Here is a 19204-nt window from a genome sequence, read left to right as displayed (position 1 = left end):
TGCACGCACAACAGCCACGCGTTCTTATTCTTTCATCTTTCACCCTCAACGAAAAGCCGTCCCTCTCTCACCATACACATTCAGTCTCCTTCCTCAGGCCCCAAACACAGCAAAATGCTTGCTTGCTTTTAAATTTCAAAGAAACTGCCCAAATAGCAAAGCCCAACAAGCTGCTGCTGTTCTGTTTTGGGTCTGAGAAGTACCACAGGCTCCGGAGGCCGGTGCAAACACCCCCAAGTGGTAACTGCATGTCAACAATGACGCACAGCTGCATCCCTATCTCACGACACCTATTTTACACCCTTCCAGAAACTGAGGGCCCAAATAATGGCTGCGCTATCTTCAAAATATCTATAAATATATATACACGTGCATACAGCTATACTATCCCCATACACAACTTCTTTCCAAGTATACGAACACCGCTTAAACGCCCCCAGAAGGTTGCTGCCCTTTAATAGAAGGCCTTTTTTTTTTTTCTACAAAGTGGAATATTGCCTGCACGCTGACAGCCTTTACGCTGCCCCTTGGTGGCTTAGGTGAGAAAAGACAGACTGAAAAATACCATTGGCTTTCTCCTTCCTATTGTCACGAGAAATGTGTGTGGATTGCTGTTTTTAAAGGTGTTATTCAGAGTAGGTTCAAGTTGCTGGAGACTCCATCTGAGTTCCAGTACGTTCAACGTCGTTACATTTCCAGCAGCTGTTACGTACCTCATGACACATTAGAACTGTGGGAAACTACTGGAGTAGTGTTAAGCAGCATGGGGTTTAATATGCCGAAAGCCAGTACCAAAAATATCCAAGGAAAGGGGCTTTCGTGTAGGACAGACCCCATCAGTCAGGCACTGTTTGAAGTCACGATGCAGGCAGCAAAACACTCAGCCGCCACGGAGCTGACAGATTTTTAGCAGGCAGCCTGCACACCTTATTTCTGAGGACAGACTGCGTATCGAGGATGGAGTTTTCAAGGCATTACGTCCTTGTTTCCCTTCAGGGAAGAGGATCCTGTACCACGCTGTAAACTCGGGCCAGCACTTCCCAAACTTACCTACGAGAAGTCAGAGGCGCTCAGCCTGCCGAGTGCGGCGGGTTTTCTGAGGAGCCCTGGCATCCACCGCAACCCGCAGGGCTCGGCGTCTCTGAGCGCCGGACAGGAGGCGTCCCATGAGCGGGGTGTCCAGAATGCAAAGGACCCAAAGCCAGTGGTTGTTTTAGTAAGAGATAATAGGGCAGCTAAACACACACCAGGTGCTCACGGGGCGATGGACATTAGTGGGAGCAGGCTTCCTCTGTAACAGCACCTGGCGATACACCTGCACTTAGCACAGCACCTTCGAACAGGACATTTGAGTAGGGACTGAAAAAGGCTGAGCTGCCAGGGAGAAATGTAGGGTGGCACAGATACAAGCAGTAACAGCCTTTCTCTTGCAAAAGAGAATCTTTGAAGACTCAGAGGAACACGTTTTGTGACCTCTTAAGGGAAAAGTGGCCAAATAGTTACATTAATGATAGTGTGGGAATCCCAGCAGTCCTTGCCAGACACAGAAAATCCCACCTGGAAGGCAGGAGGGGGGCAGCAATGGCTTTGAGAAGTAACTGTAACGGCATGTCATAGTGGGCTGTTTCAGAAGGAAACAGTTTCTGAGAAACATCAAGGAACTCTAGCAAAAAAATTCACTGGGCACCTCTGAATTACACCGAGTTTTCTCCTGACATACACCAGCTCCTGCAATCACGGACTGCTCATTTTACCTTCGCTGTCCGAGGTGGAGAGCCTGCGTTTATGAACTCTTCTCAACTCCTTTCCGTATCGGACACTTTTCTGGGAGCCTTCGCTTTCTGAATCTTCCTTGTAGTTAACTTGTCTCTTCTGATTCCGCCTTGATCTTCTCCTCCTGGTTTCCAGGTAATCGTCATCGCTGTAATCTGTGTAATCGCCGCTCTCTGTGCAGAAGGGAACAGCCAGGTCCGTTACTCCATTAAAGCAAAACTCAACTATTTAGATAAGCTTTAGAGCAACATTAATAAAATCACTCACTCTTCCAGCATGGGAGAGTCTCAGCCAGCACGCCTCATTGCCCTGACCTGTTCCAGGCTCACGCATCAGTTCCCCCTCTCACTGTCAGTGCAGAATTGCTTAATTTTAAAATCTCCTTGCAAACCTTTCTCCATCAAACTCCTCCAGAACAGGTCTGCTTCCTGTGCTTTTGTTCCCTCTACTGGTGCCAGAGCTGCCTCCTCTACAATTCCTGATGGCTGAAACAACCTGACTGATTCCGAGTGACGACACACACATTACTGCTTCCACTGGGAAGTCCTTCCTGGCTTGTACGTTTACATTCAGTGTACTCAAATAATTTTCAAAATAAGTAGATGAAAAAAAAGAAAAAACAATGACACAGTGAGAATCCAGGTAAAATTTGACTTAGAACTATTAAATCGTTAACAATAAAAATCTGGCTTAAAAGTTTGCTTACAACAGAAACCGTAGAGAAGAATTTTACAGCAATTCCCAGTTCTTCCTGCCCCAGACTACTGCACCTACTGTCTCTACGAATTAAATTTACTTAAATTTTCAGTACTTGACAATAGATTTTACAGCAACTTTTGCTGCTTTTTCACAGAGCTGTGCCAGAATAATTATCCTGAGGTCACAGTACATTTCTGTGTGGGTCACCAAATGTTCTTAAGTTGCTGACTGACATCAGTCACAGGTCAAAGTAGCAACCCTCTTTACCTCCTACAATGTTAGAGAAAGGATCAGAGCAAGTCGGCACAAACAACCACCTTCAGAAAAAAACTCCATCTCTGGAGACTGAAAACAGCCACTCACAGGGCACGTTATTTCTTTAGATCAAGACAGGGTTAAGGCAGGATCCTGAGGGACTATAACAGGGTAAAGAAAAACACAGTTAGACGTATAAGGAACGACATTGGAATCAGCAAGGCAAGGCTCTACCATTCTGGCATTTTGCCAGAAACGGAAGAAAATTATATTTGTATTCAGTGTCTCCTCTTTCTGCTCTTTTTTAAACAGGGTGCTTTGGATGGTACAGTACGGGATGCTGATTTTCTCACAGATACATGTCCACCAGCGAACAAATAGATTTGCTCACAGGCATTACAGAGTAGATGATCTACCTCTTTAGTTCCCCTCTAGCTTCTGCAAATATCTTCATTAGTAACAGCTTACGTTTAGGGCACTGACGCATTTGGGACAGGGAGACAGCAAGGGGATGCAGCTGTCTTAATCTGCCCATGCATTAACCCTCCTTTTGGATACCAGCACCTCAAAGCCACCTACTCCAACACACTTGTCTATATTTGAGAGAGACAGAGAAACCGCTGGAAAGGTAACACTCTCCGTATGACAAGTTAACACCCCCGAGTACTTACTAGCTTAAATTCACAATAAAATAAGTAAGGGTGAGTATATATCTGGCACTTTTTAGTACTGAATCTCCAATGACGCAGAAACACAGAGGACGGTCTTCAGAGAACGATGCAAATCGCCAAAAGCTGTGCATGTTTTATAGATATTATTCACGCGCTTTAAATTGTGCAAACAGAAACTGAACTGCCTGAAGGACAAGCAGAATGAAGTGAATTACTAGGTGCGACAAAGTCTTTAGTTACTACAGATGAGAAAGGATAAATGCAGAAGGGACAGATTCAAGGTGTTACGGTCTGCTTTGATGCCTGCCGGAGAACACACCATGCCATGCAACGGCTCACTGCAGCTGAAGGAATTATTTGTCCATACAAAGCGAGGGAAAATGTTTCTTTCAGAAGAAGCTTTTTCAGTTTATACAGAAGGTCTTCAAACAGATGTAAAGAAGTATATTTTTGTCTCCGTCCTTTGTTTTCCCTGCAATCATGTTCCAAACAGGAAGGTACGGGATAGCTGAAGCTGTCCACAAAGGACAAACCATAACAGAAGCATACATTTAAATATATATTTATTTAAAATGCCAAGAAGCCAGTACTCTGGAGTAGTTTCCTTCAGAATACTCACAGCAGAACAAGCAGGAAGCTGCTTTACAGACAGGAAGCAAAGATGACATATGACTCGGCCACAGCAACCAAAACCATTAATGTCAAAGTCCTGACAGGAGACTGAGACTTCCACTCCTCCTCTCTCCAGCACAAAGTATTAAATGCTTTTAGAGGACTATTTATACTCACCAGATTCTCTGCTAGAATTGTCTTCAGAATCTTCATCTTCATCATCCTCAGAGTATTTTTTCTTGACTGTTTTCCTTCGTAACCGCCGGCTTTGCCTCATGGGCCTGGAGAGGTGTCGCCGGGATATGCGGGCACAGAACTCGGAATCGCTGTCCTCGTTTGATGGCGGGTCGTCTTCACTTTCATCCAGATTTTCCTCCGATATAACAAATTCGTCCTGAGATCTGTTCAGAGAGAGACCACAGACAACAGAGATATCTGAAACAAAGGATCAAAACGTGGCCTCCATTTTCTGAGCAAGTAATAAACGCAAAGCACTGCCTTTAACAAACGTGCACGGATTTTATAGAAATAATGTGTACTAAAGATCCAGAGAGCAAACTGCTGTCACTGGCATTAAGTTTCAGTCGCGTACTGGGGAGATAGCTTTACAGGGCGTGACATTACGCAGCAGATCAGAATAGCAGGTGACTACGAATGCTACATCAAACTGAGACTGCATTTGGCCGCCAGCTGAATGTAAATTCCAGTACAACATTCAGAAGGCGTTCAGCAGAGAACTGATTTGAAAATGCATGAGCACACTTTAACAGACCGATGCGCTATTAATTCCGTGAGATTTCCAAACGCTACATTGATTGACTGGAAATTTCCAGCACATTTTGCTTAACTATTCAGGGTGCCACTGAAAATTCCTTGGCAAAGTCACATGTGAAGAAAAAGCTCAAGAGATATTTGCATTTGTGTTGTGTAAGTTATCCATAAACTTAGTAAACTGACCATATGACTGGTGTAAAACTTAAAAAGTTAATGGTAAAGAGACTAAACCTCCATTATGTTTCTTCATTGAGGCATAAAGAAAATCTAAAATTATTATTAAACTTTTAACTTCAGGAATTTCCCAGTCTGAAAGATGAGAAATGCCAGGGAAAAAGAACTACAGTAAGCTAAAGCAATATTCATTTAGTGCCTAAACCTTCACATAACTGTTTTCTATAGTATAAACCTCCTGACTGTGTTCAAACTCTACCTTTTAGAAAGCAAAAATCAAGAATTGATTTCGGAACCCACGTGTCAGGGTGGAGAATTTCACTCTTCCGATTTCTAAATGGCAATCACGCCAAATAAAAATCCCACAAAACATGACATTTTCAAAAGGAAAGAGCCTGCCTCATTTCAGTTATGTCTTTGTTAAGGATACGTTCTGCTTGAAAAGCAGGTTGCATGATTTGCGGTGCAGTTTTTCCAGCACAATTACGTTCCACTAGGCCAGGAGTACTTTTGCTGGCACTGTGCGGTGGTGTTCCAGAACAGGACACACACCCCTAACCACCGTTTTAGGGGCACTGCAGAGTCGCAGAAACCTGTAGCAGCCAGGGAGTGGAAGCTAAACTGCAGACCTACCCATCGCTGATCTTAAATTCATCCTCGCTCTCTTCTTCATCCAGGTTACTGTCACTATCCAGGTCGTTTAGTCGCCGTCGTTTCTTGCGCCGTGCTGCAGCGGCCCGTTGTGGTCGCTTGTTTTCTTTCCTTTCTTCCTCTAGGATTGTGGAAATGTCTTTCCCACGGTGACCTGTGATATTAGACATGTCTTTGCCTCTGCCAATGCCTGAATTCAGTGAGAGAAAGGGGAAAATAAGAACAAGTTTATTTTTATTTAACTTCACACACATCTTTCTTCCACGTCTCTAGCTTCGGTTTATTTTCTGTAACACAGAACAATTTTTTCATGCAAGACACTGGCTGGGGTCTTGTTCCTGACACACACAGCCCCAGCTGCGGTCACTTGGAAATACTGAAGTCAATGTAGAAGGCAGCAGCTAAATGTCAGCATTCTGATACTTAACCACAATCCACATTATTCCCAATATGAGTGCTTTTTGAGTAGGGCAGATATAAAAAAAAAAAAAATACATCTTCATAATGCTTAATACCCTTCCTGGGAGATGTGGTGTTTAAGTTGCTGTTTGGCCAGTGAGTAGAGTTTCAGACAAGCTGATTTTACTGTCGAGAGACTTAGTTACATTTATTAAATCTTGTGTAACACACCACAGACACCTGATTTTCAGATCATCTCTATACAGCCACTGGCTTTCTGGGAACTGCTGTCTTTATGGAGATGCCAGAAGCTGTACAAGTTTCACAGCAGTTCTCTCCACACAAGTTAAGGTGACGTAGAAGCACAAATCCATCTATCTACCTCAGACACTTTAGAAGATCTCTCGTTTTGTCCCCTGTGGTGTCTTAACAAGCAACAAAGAACGTAACTTCACTTTATCCATTATAACTGAGAAATGCTTGCAGATCTGGATGAGTGATTTCAAGACAACAAATGTATTTGTAGACCCAGTCTTCAGAGTGTCCAACTGTGGACCACTTTGTGAACCCAATTTTTACAGGTGTCAAATGCCAATTCCACCAGCTGCCACTCCATTCGGAAATTCAAAACTTAGCAAATGAATTTTAAAAGCTTTCTTTAAAATTTTTAATTAATGAATTTTAAATGAATTATTTTTTAAAATGAATTTTAAAAGCTTTTCACTATATTCATATATCAAAACATGTACACACTGAATTTAACTATCAAGACCAAATACTTTTTGCCATCTTTTGGCAGCCTGGAATGGCTGTTTCCAAGGGAAGTTAACTGACTCAAAAAGTACAGTAGTAAAAACTGTAAACTACGTTGTTTTAAGGGACAGGATTATATTTGTTGCCTGTCATATCAAAAGAAATTTGGTCTTACTCATCTTACCCCGCTGCAACGAAAAACAAAGTCAGAAACATACCTCCTCCATCAGCTTCCTTGATATCATCTTCAATTGCCTCATCAATTGCCTCATCAAATTCATCAAACCTAAAAGTAACATCTTTCATTTATGACTTTATTTGATATCATGAAAACATACCTGAAAATCTAAAATTGCCTTAAGAAAATACACTGCATAGGAAACGGGCTGGCTATATGACAAAACAACAGACAATGGGCCAGATATGTGATAAAATAGCAAATTTTTAACAGGTGTGTTTATTATTTTGATGTGCTAGCAGAGTATTTATCATTGCCAGGCTGTATTACTATTGATTTATATGAATAGAAAACCACCTTCGTTTTTACATGACAGGATTCAGCAATATATAATTCCAAAATTATTTTAAATGGTATCAGTGGCATTTTTCAAACAGAAGACTAGTTTTTCACACCTTTTATCTGGATGACATATCCACTGAAAATTGGCAAAACAGATTTTCTGAAAAGCACCTGAAAAGTCTAATTATTCACCCTAATTTTTCCTTGAAAACTTATTTCACATAGCTTCATTTCTCCTCTTTAAAGCTCACAGTAATTACATCTTATGGATCTGCAACACTGTAAGCCGAACAGATAAAATACACCATACAGACTTCATAATTATATACAAATAGACATAATGTAATGCTAGATAAAAAAATAGGGAAAACAAAAGCAAAATACTGGAGTATGCTTTTGTAAAACTGCACAAATCCCTGCACACTGCATAACTCATTTAAAGGGAACAGCAAACGGAGGAGAAAGGATCCAGCCCTTTTACGTGGAAGATGACTTCGTTGCTCTTTTTCTTCAGTTTTGAACTCAAATCTTGCAACAAAAGACTGTTACCTGCATTACCAAAACGATGCCTTGAGATATTACATGCAAAAAGTAGAAATTTTATTAATTACATAGGAAAAACGTCTTGTTTAGATTATTTTTTTCTTCTAATCATTTGCCCATTTTTTAATACAAATGACTGGTGATCGGACAATACTTTTATTAAATATTCGGCTTGCCAGACACTGAAGATTACAGCTATGTTTATCTCAGTCCTCCATTGAGAACTCCATCAGAACAAGATGAAAATAAATCTGGCAATTACTCTGTGTTCCAACAGTAACCATAAAACTCTTCTTTAAAAATAACATGATTGATTTCTGGTCTCTCTGTACATCTAAGAACAACCGTATGTCATGTTTAAGGCAGCTTTACACAGTAAGAAACTACCTCTGAAATTATTCCATCAATGAGATTTATTCCACATTACTCAAACGCTATTTCCCTCTGCAGCGCTAAAAACACCCTCTTTAAAATGTGAGAAATCACTTAATGCTTTCAAAACACTGCTAACAAATAACCTGATATCAAACACGAGCTGATAACTGCTTGTCCGTTAGGTGTAATGGAACATTATTCCTTCTGCTGCTGCTTTATTTGTAAGGCAGATGTTCGCTAACCTGCTCAGGAGAGGAAGACACAGATGACTCATGGCACAAAGGAATTAACCTGTCTTTGGAGAAGCAGAATGCTACACGATACAGATTTGTCTGTGAGCAGAATGGGACGTTTAGCATTTATTTTCCCACTCTGAAGGAAAGCATACACAATTCTCACTGACACCAGTCGGACTTCACTGCAGACGCATCAATCTGAAGCGACACCCTGACATGTGTAATATTTCCACCAGCTCAAAGCTATGTGTACGATGGAGTCCGTAGGAAAGACTGTCATTTTGTATCAGAAGATTGATTTTCAAGACCAACGTTATATTAAACGTTATTTCAGATAAAAATTCCTGTCTTTGTACCATGTGTGCCCTGCTGAAGTCATGCCAGATATCCTACAGGCAAGGTTTTTTTCTCCTGGTCAGCTGCTGCCTGACCTGTCACACACACAGCAGCAAATCTACGTAATCGTGCCCGTGGCATAATGTTCCTTACAGAAATACCTGATTTTGCAAACCAGCAATGACATTTTCCTTAGTGTGGCTTCTGCTGTTGATTTTAAAAGTTACCGGAAATCAACAGCTAAGTGAGGTCAGGCTGAGTTTTCCGAACAGGCTGGAAAACTCACCAAACACAAAGGCTATGCCTGTCATCAACCAGACTGAGTTTAATCAGGGTTATTGCTGGAAGGTTTTGGAAGTTGTAATGTTCTATTTTTTTTATGGTAAAGGTCTACACAGAACAAGTACTGTGGGAAAGGCAAGATTTTTTTTTTTTTTATATTCTTAATGCAGCTGGGACAAAAAGCACGAGCTCTCAGGCAACCAACCACGTCCTTCTCTAATCCCCTGCTGGCCTGGGGAGGATACTGGGCATATCTCAGGGCATTGTTTAGAAAATAGTTTATAGAACGCTCTGATAATACATGGGGAACAAAAGATAACACTAAGATTGTGCTGAATTTTGGAAACCATAGTGGCTCGTTCTACTTTTACTTTCAGAATGCAGAGTCTAAATGCCTTGGATTTTTAATTTACTAATTGCATTTTTATCATCACAATTACTCTGCAGAGTTGCTCTCTTCTAACTGCATATTAAGTTTCATGCCCCTTTTGTGTAAAGTAGCAGTAAAGGGGAAAAATGAGGGAGAGGAATTTCAGGCCTTCACACAGAAACATGAGTTTCTCTTTCAAGAGAAAGGAGGGGCATAATTGGCCTGCTTTAACTTGCTGCAGAAACTGCAGTAACACCAAAATCTCCTCCAATATTCCTGAACAAAGAAAGCACCGTGTGCATTTTATATTTTTTATGCATCTGCCCTTCGCTATGCTATCTAATGTGCACCTCCATTTTAGAAACATCAAGCATAAGCAGTATTCAGAGGAAAGAACAAAGACACTTTAATTTGGCTGCTCTTTTAAATATAAATGCCTGCTTGAGAAGCTGTGGGTTGCTTGAGAAAGAAAATGACAATGACTTTTTTGTTGTTTTACAAGCTATTTAAACAAGCTGCCTACCTGTAGCTTATGCATTTCCGGGTTCTGGTAGACCTCCTTTCAAGTAGCTTTGATTTGGGCTTTTTGGAATCTTTCTTTTTTTCTTCCTGACCTTCAGGTATTTCTGGCTCCTGTTCACATAAGACAGAGTGTCAAAACGTTTTCTCTTCCCTCCCTCGCTCCAGACTTATTATGACTGAACTCCTACCGTGCAGATTTTTATGTAAGACAGAAAGTTTGTGTGTCCAACACAACGCATTTTGATTTCCAGTGCAACGACTCGTTACAGCGCAGATTTCACGGGAACGCTTGCTGACAGGGCCCTTACTGACAGCCTAATTCCACAAACACATAGTTTGAGCGTTCAGGTTATTGTATCGCTGTTTACACTGCAACACTCAGGTGATCCTCCCAGAACTTGTAAGCAGCAGCTGAACACGTTGTTGCTCACATAAATCTCTACCTGCTAAGCACAGGGACTCTGCATCTGTGCCCCCGCACTGGTCTCTGCCTCCAGACAGCTAACGGCACAGGTGGTTTGCTCAGGGGCTCTCCTTGGTCTAAGCCATCGCAAACGCCTTTACTTGGTGCAGTTTCAATGAAATTCCAATGAAATTCCATGCAGTTTAAATTTAAGACATTGTTTCCAAGTTATTAAGTTAAACAAACAAATAAAATCTGTCCCTGGGCAGTTATTTTTAAAAATATTTTCAAAATATTTGCTCTCAGCCAGAGAGTCCTTTGCAGGTTTGTAAAATCTGTTATCAAGCGTCTGATATCCACAGACAGAGGGAGAAAATTAGCTTTACTACAGCCAGCATGGAAAGTTTGTATTTAAAACAAACTAAAGTTTCATTTTCAACTTTCAAGTAAGGAACAGATTATATAACTCTGGATAAAGGCATTTGGCTATGACATGAAGAAATTCACTTTCAAATGTATTCAAGAAGTGAAAAAAGGGCAATCACCACATAAGTAACAATATTTTTCCTATTCTGCAAAGGGAAACCGTGCACAAACTCTGTTAATAGAACACTAAATGCTTATAGTTTTTCACCAAACTTCAATATGAACTTGTTGTAGGCAAAGGAACTGCATAACCTCACCCCCCATAGGCCAGACACACTGGTTTCTCTCCATCAGCTCTAAAGGCTGTAACAATTAGCTCAGAGATGACTGTACAGCAGCCAGCAGAGTTAATTGCACAGAATCGCACCCTTACAACTGACAGAACGGCAGAGCGCTCTACTCAACGCCCAAGTGTAACTGGGGGAAGGCAATCCTGCGATCGTCACTGACAGAGGACTGTGTGGAGCACCAGGTGGCTCTAATAACCAAGAGAAAGCTCCCTTGGCTTCAAATTCAAGTTCAGTCTAAAATGGAGGCCACAGAATTATTTCTGGCCTGAATATACGTTGATTTTTCTTTCCAAGATGCTACTAGCTCTCTGAACACACCACTGAGAAAGAATAAAGAATACGACACCATAGATGCAGTGGCTTACCTGTGGTGGAATGATGTTCTCAATACTGATGCCCACGTACACCAACCGCTCTTTCCTTCAGGAGAGAAAAAAAGAACGTAAGTTTACAGAAAGACTACAGATATCTAAAATAATGCTGCAATTAGCACCATTTGAAGCTCTTACTACCACTTACGGAAGCATCCAAAGAAGGTGTTCCAACTGAAAACCGTTATTATAGTTGGAATCTAAATACTAAAATATCTAAATATCTAAATATTTAATCTAAATACTAAAATCTAAATACTAAATCTAAATATCTAAATACTAAATCTCACGTGATTACATTTTCCTGTATGCATAATGTGATTTCCAAAGAGTTCTCACAAACAACAATATTTGAAGATTGCAAGCACCCCAGAAATGACTGAATTCAGATACAAAAAGCAATTAAAAAAACAGCTGAAAAACCCTAATGTTGTGACACTAACAAATCTATAACCACCACCGACCTTGGAGGTACTGGAAGATAAAATGGGAATTTAAAATCACACTGAACTGGAAAAATGTACTCGGTGCCATCTGGGCACCACGAATACTTCAAGAAAGACGTGAGCCAGCCAGTAGGAATTACTGGGGTACAGCAGATGTGCCCTGCAGAGAAAGGCTGAAGGAGCAGGAACAATTGGTCTAAGGAACGCAAGCTCAAAGGCAGGAGAGAGAGCAGTGCTCAAACATAGGAAAAACGACTGGAAGGAGAAGTAGGCTGTCCTTCTGGACACCAGTAGGTAACAGGATTAAATCAAAGTGAGTAAAATGGAGTTTAGGGAGCAGCAGCAGCAGCAAGCTTAGCTTGTCTCTGAGCATTCAGTATCATCTCAATTGCTGTGGGCACAAGCCTGGTGCCTGGCCTCTGCTTGCTGCTCCAGCCCCACCAGGAGATGCCTCTGACATCCCAGCACCTCGCCGAGAGCACAAGGTGCTGACCTCTCGGCTACCGAACCCAGCTATCAAAGAGCAGCGTCTGGCCTTCTTCTAGGAAAACAAGGGATAGTTTGGATAAAGGAAGACAGCAAAGAAAGCTGGTGGCATTTACTGGATCCTGCAAGGACTCTAAAAGCAAGCCACATCCCTACAGAATTTAAAATTAATTTGACTAACAGCAGTTTTGAACATACACATTACAGAACAATCCTGCACAGGGACAAGGACGAGCTAGACATCTGCCAGCAGACCTCCAGCTTTCAAGGCCCAGTGAAGCTCCATTCCAGTTGAAAGGAAATCGTGCAGGAACCAATGCTAACTTCTAAATTTCTGAGATAAAGATTCCCAGTCAGTCAGCCAGAATCAGACCCGTGCAGTTGCACGGAGCAGCTGTACTGAGCCCACGTCCTGGAGTCGCAACAGGATGCATCAGGTGCACAAGGACACAAAGGTCTAAGGTGCATCTTCACTTCATTATTTTATGCACATACTTAGAGGCTTCTATGGGTAAAAATTTGGTTTCTAAAACTTCGATTAGTTTATAAAGAATCTAAGTAAATTTTACAACAGCCTTCTGACCAGCCTCCTGCATTTTTATCCAAATAACCTTCCGAAGAACTGTCTGCTGAAAGAATTTAGCAGAATATTTTTTAAATGACACAAACTGGTATAGTTCCTAAAGTAATACTGACAGAACGTAGAAATGGATTTTAGAATGTTTTACAGGCAAAAAAACCATGAGCTTTGACAACTCTGTATCATTAGACCTAAATTGAAAAGTCTGGCTTCGTATTAAAGTAATTGTTTGCGTCTCCTACTATCAGGTTCCCAAAGTGAGAGCTCAAAAGAAATTGTCTTCGTCCACCCAAGCACCATGAGATCGGTTGGACGAGAGGAATTTTCTCATACACTGTGCAAAGTCACTGTGCTCTTGCAAATGAGTTTAAATAGCATCTTAAGGCAAGGAATGCAACTCCTAAAATCAGAAAATGTCTTTTACAGTCTCCGTTTCTCATTTTTTTGCAGTGCAAAACATCAAGAGATGGAAGAGATGAGAAAAATTCAACTGGTTTTAAAAGTTTTGGGGATCTGCTTTACCTCCCCCTGGCTTAGGTACCCGCTGTTTAAGAAATCAGCAAATAAAACCAGCCAGTCCTGCCAAGGGAAAGGTCTTAAAACAAATCACACCATGAAGTATCAAAGCTTTCATTATTAGGATGCAGCACCCAGAAGCTCAACATTTTAACCAGTGGCTTAAACATTTTAACCAACGGGTTTGGCGCTGTGGGTGCAGGTAAGCACTGACCGGTTACAAACACTTCTCAGAAGAACCCAGAAAACATCTTCTCTCATGTAAACAGCGGCAAAAGTTGCTAAAGGGAAGTAAAAAAAAGGGCAGGAAAGGAAGTGCTCCACCTGATTTGAGTGGAAAAAGCAGAGAAGTAGTCCCCAGAGGGATTTTCTATCAAGTCTGGGAGTCTCTAACATGAACTAAAAGGGGCATCCATAACAGCTTGAACATCCGCTCCTTCCAGCTCGTGATAGGACACGATTATCAAAGCGTGCATGAGACACCTGAAATTCAGCCAGGCTGTTGTGGTAACATCTTGAATTCATGAACAGAAGGAAAACAAAGGTATGACTTTGATCTACACATTTGTCAGAGTCATCGTGAGACTGAAAGTTTTCATAAAAAATCCATGATGTGGCACTTGGGGGATGTGTGAGGATACAGCTGAACAGCTGAATCTGTTCCAAGCAGGTTCTTGAGAAGCAGAGAATAACCGAAGCACAACGGGTGTCACTTGTTCAAACAGCACGGTAGCAACACTGGTTCACAGAGTCTTTGAAGTGTGTGTGCCCATGATGAGATAATTGTCTTCTCTTTCCCAAAAAGGCAGAAGAAATACTGTGATTTTACAGAAATATTATGTTAAAATATTTCTGTGCCCAAAACAACCCAGTTCAATTTATATAACAAGCTGTAATAAAAAAGGCCAGCATTTCTTCTAGCATTATAATTCTTGTTCTTTTCGGCCTTTTTATCTTAGAATTTCCTAAAATATACCACCACTAAGTTGAAGGACTTCAATATTCAACTACTGCATCATGAAATCCTTTATAGCCCAAATTCATTTCTCTCTTTAAGAGACTTAAGAAAAAAAAAAGCCTCTTACGGTGTACAACAGAAAACATTAGGTTAATTTGATGAGGTATGAGGATCAGATTGCAAAAGGGCTGTTAAACATCTGTTTCAGCCCCTGAAAACTTGCTATGGTATCGACTGTACGCTCTCCTGTAACAGTTAGAAGGCCGTACTCTCATGCAACACCAGTGATTACAAGGAAGCAAGACAGACTGGAAAAAAACCTGGCATTCCACGTAATGGTTGCCAGCAGAATATTTACCAAAGTAGGTCCAAAAATACTGTTCACCAGCAACGAGGCTTCCCACCACAAACCAGAGCAGCAGACACAGCTCCTGTGTCCCATACTCCTGCACAGATGGAGTAAGCTGAGCTCACTCGTAAAAATAGCTAATTGCTTCATTCCCAAAGCTACAAATTCACTAGAATTGGCAAGCCGAGGGGAATTTTACCACAGTGGGATCTAAATCCACTCTGAGCAGAAGCGAGGAACAGTCGGTACCTGATCTGTCACTCTCGTTGTTGCCGCAGCAGCACTAACAAACGGATCTGAAGGAAGCTGAAGGCAGACAGGGATTGTGCTCCACTCCTGAGCACCAAATCACTACACCCCGTGTGGTGTTACTGCGCGTGCTAGAAATACGAGCCTGCTCCACTACTGCCTTTACAGGGGTCTCACTTTCAGATGAATTTTGCCTTTCAATGTACAGTTCATGCAAAAGTTGTGTTTAATAATGCATGCAGATGGTATTAAACGTTGCAGAGCACTCAGTGTATGCCCCAAAGCAGTCTGTTATGCAGATTGTATTCCATGTCCCTCATTTTCGGGTCTGAGAACTGCAGATTGGATGTTCCAAAGAGTAAGGATGTTGTCCCTAAGCACAGCAAACTGGTTTGCATTTAGCCTTTGGTAACAGCTGAGGTGAACCCAAAATTTCACTCCGAATTGTGATTCAGCTGCGCTACGGTAACTGCATAACCCTGTAGAACAAGCGAAGTCCAACAGAATCCAAAGTTACAAGACTCAAAAAACACATTCACCTGGATTACCTTTGTAACAAAATCAGGGCTTCACCTTGTTTACAACAGGAAATTTACACGGGGCTGACAGCATTACTAACGCACGCAGCTGAACCCGTGCTGAAAACCATTTAACTACAGCTATGGCAAGCCATAATTGTCCTCAGACACCTTGGCTAATTACCGGACTTCTCCCTTCTTGCAAGCTCTCCCAGCGCTGCACCACCAAAACCTCTGTAACCAGTGGGAAGACAAAACTGGTCTCACCAGTTTCCAGTTTCTTTTATCCCGTCCTCCCCAGTCCCAGGTTCATTAATGCACGTTCAAAGAGTAGTACCTGCGTTCTGCACGCTCCTTCTTTTTTAAGACGACATCCAGATCTTGCAATTGTTCTTCTAATTTCTCACAGAGTAGTTTCTAAGGGAATGAAACACAGCGTTAGTTTCTTTCCTAAACCATTTTGGTCTACTGTTCGGACACTTCATTCACTATTTCTGTATTTGTCAAACTGATATCTGGAGGAAGGGTGAATGCTTCTACACTGGAGGCTCTTTGATGAGCAAGGCTTAAAGCAAAGACTGTCTTCCTAAAGCACATGTGTGCTTGGGCATGAATGTCTTTAGAGAAGCATCCTCCCAGTAACTGGAATTTACTGCAGGAAGCAATGCACCTAAAGCAAGTACTAAAGTTGTTTACCATAAACATACTTCCATATTAGTATCACATTTTTGTTGGTATTTGTAACAGCCTCAGAGGAACCTAAAGATTTCACAGACATACATAATATACACACGTGAAGCTGAGTGTGCAAACAGTGATTCTGTTTGCCACTTAATCTCTGGACAGCACACAAGTCTATGGAAAAAAAAAAGTAGGGGCTACAGGAAAAAAAAGTCTACAGGAAAAAAAAAGTAGGGGCACATTTCAGCATCACTTTCTCACCAAATATTCCATATTGCCATTTAATGTGCAAGGAGCCGTATGTAAAAATGACTTTTTATGGACAAATTGTGCCTTGTTTCATGATCATGGCCTTACTGAGCTATGTCCAAGGATCTTCACTCTTCCACAAATTTGTTATTTTTCATATTAAAAATTACCAAACAGCAACAAAGCAAGGAGATGTTTTAATTGCATGCTGCAATATGAAATTGTGTAAGGAAAACTTTCTTACTATTCAAGATCATGACTACTCAAACAAAAACACTTCTCAGAAGAGAACTGAAAAATCGACGCGTGATACGGCCGTAACATGCCATGGTTGGTGTGGCTAGCTTTTTGCAGAGCAACAGCATGTCTGGCAAAGGATTTTTCCTCTGCAGATGGGCAGATTATGCTGAAAATGCACACAGGATGGTTCCCATTGATTTAACAAGAACAGCATCATACATTCTTTGGCTTATCCTTCCAAGCATCATCACTGCAAATCTTGCTTTTATTTCAGATGCCCTTTTATTTTAGAAACTGGGCATGTGCACTACCTTTTCTTTCTTTTTCTTTTTTTTTTTTTTTCAGAAGCAGCTTCTAACCTTCAAAAAAGTGGCCATTACTTGACAGGGACAACCCGGCCTTTCTCAGCAGAAGCTAACTAGATTGTGAAACCCATCAGAAAAAGCAGCTTTCTCTACCAGCTTTTGAGCAAACGTCTCTGGAAAAGGAACAGCACACCAAAAACAGCTGCTTGCTTTGGTCACTGTATTTTATATAGATATTCCTTGCTGCTTGCTGCTCCCCCTCCCAGATGCCAACATCATGTTTCATTTGGGAAAAAAAAAAAGATATTATATTTTTAATATTATTTTTGTTATTTAACAAAATATAGGAAAAAAGTGTGGCTGGAGTACACACCAGCATCTACACAGCAGCAACATGTAGTCATTCATCACTAATAGAAGAAAGGGAAAGGGAAAAGACCTCACAAAACTCAGTTTTACTAATGGCTGAGGGGGAAGATCATCACTCCATCCTGGTCTACTTTAAAACAGAAAGAAGATGAAAGAAGGGAAGAACTTGTTAAACTCCCAACAACCCTCCACAAGTGCAAAGCTGAAAGGGAAGTCGAAGAGGGTCCATACGTGCTGGCAAGGTGGGCAGAACCATTCTCCGTCGGGAATTATCATCAAAGGAGGGCGAAGGCAGGCTGTGTGGTATCCGCTGTCACAGGAGTCACATAACAAGATCTGTTGAAACAAAACAAATCGTGAGTATCTTTTGGCATTCACAACATGTAACGAGCTCCAGAACTGTTTTCCCTGCCAACACAGAAGCGCTTCATAAATGCTTTGGGCTGTGCCAAAACCCCCAAAAATCCTGTATCGCTTATTACTAGCCGTTTCCAGGGCCAGGGGTGGTTTTTATGGGTAAGTTTATGTATCACAGTTTTCCACTTTAACACCAGATTTTGTCTCGTGTTGTGTTCTCAGGCTCTTAGCACTACTGGGCTACGCAGAGCGTGTGCCCGTGCTGTGGAATCTGGTAATGCTTTCCAGACCCCGGCCTAAGTGGAAAACTACATCTGGACAAGATGTGGTGTGAGCTGCTTTCCCTGTGCGCTCACGTCTCCACGAGGGAAACCTGGCCATGTGGAGGGAGCCTGAGCAATCTGAGGCAGTTTCCTCAGACAGGATGATTTTATGTCCAGGGATGGTAGACATAAAGCTAGAGATAAAGCCTCGCAGGCTCGCAGGGATATACAGAACTAGGCAGCTATTAGGATTGCTGTTTAGCTGGGTAAAAAAATCTCTGGAGATCCCATTCCATTAAAACTGACATAAACTATGTGAGTATCTATTGCAATATTTACCTCTAACATCCTAATATTCTAACTTTGTCTCAGCTATACGAGGAATCTGTCACACACCTGAGAATATGCTTATTTTGTGGAGTCATAGCAAAACCGCACATTATGATTTCCCAGATGAACAGAGGAATTCATGATGGTATCTACTACCAATGAACCAGAACCACAAACATTAGAAACACTGAAAGCTGGTTGTGCTCTTTCTTCATGTGATTTTGCTGGATTCAGTCCTCAGGACGATGCGCAGCTTTATCCAGCTGGAGCAACTACGTAGCTCCAACCCTGTCACAAGACACTGGAGTGCACACATCGCACAGCTTTTTTTTTATATTGTCTCTTCTGTATTCACTGAAGTTGCAGGAGCAACCTCGAAGCCTCACCCACCTTAATTCTCAGTGTCTTAAGTTGCGTTATACCTCGTAAAAGACATTTCAAAGGAGGTAAATAAAAGAAGTAATGTCCTCTCCTTGTTAAAGGTTAACTCATCTTTCATCGTGGCTTCTTTACCTAAAACCTAGAGGGTGCTCCACATACAGCCACCCCAAGGAACGATGTGCCTTCAGATACTCTTCTAATCTACCAAAAACACTCAAGAGAAGCTTTCCCCCAAAGCCTACCAGCTCCGGGTGGTTGGGAAGGCCACACTTCTTGCACGGCTCATCGTCGTCAGCAGGTGCGGCTTCTTCTTCCTCCTCTTCTTCCTCTTCCTCCTCCTCATCAGAGTTTTTTTCACTCTCTGAGCCCTCACTTTCCTCATTACTTGAGTATTTCCACCTGCCACGTGTCCGTGTACCCGTCCACCGAACTTTGCTTCTCTAGGAGCGACACCATTTCAAAGAGAAAACACAAAGGAAACTTACAGTTTTC

The 19204-nt window shown here is 41.7% G+C and overlaps 1 protein-coding gene across 1 annotated transcript in view; it reads right to left on the bottom strand.

The window, feature by feature from the left end:
• RSF1 (remodeling and spacing factor 1) overlaps window positions 1–19204 on the bottom strand; it is a 61435-nt gene that overhangs the window by 7577 nt on the left and 34654 nt on the right. Inside the window, exons 7-15 of the mRNA XM_083816430.1 lie at window positions 18955–19152; window positions 17613–17717; window positions 15875–15954; window positions 11430–11484; window positions 9947–10056; window positions 6980–7047; window positions 5592–5799; window positions 4188–4411; window positions 1755–1946 (exon numbers count right to left, since the gene is read on the bottom strand). Of these exons, the coding sequence (XP_083672556.1) occupies window positions 1755–1946; window positions 4188–4411; window positions 5592–5799; window positions 6980–7047; window positions 9947–10056; window positions 11430–11484; window positions 15875–15954; window positions 17613–17717; window positions 18955–19152 (1240 nt within the window). The remainder of the gene's footprint in view (window positions 1–1754; window positions 1947–4187; window positions 4412–5591; window positions 5800–6979; window positions 7048–9946; window positions 10057–11429; window positions 11485–15874; window positions 15955–17612; window positions 17718–18954; window positions 19153–19204) is intronic.

Source organism: Anser anser (genome assembly GCF_964211835.1).
Source record: "Anser anser genome assembly, chromosome: 1".
Lineage (NCBI taxonomy): Eukaryota > Metazoa > Chordata > Aves > Anseriformes > Anatidae > Anser > Anser anser.
This window is presented reverse-complemented; position numbering and strand designations above follow the sequence as displayed.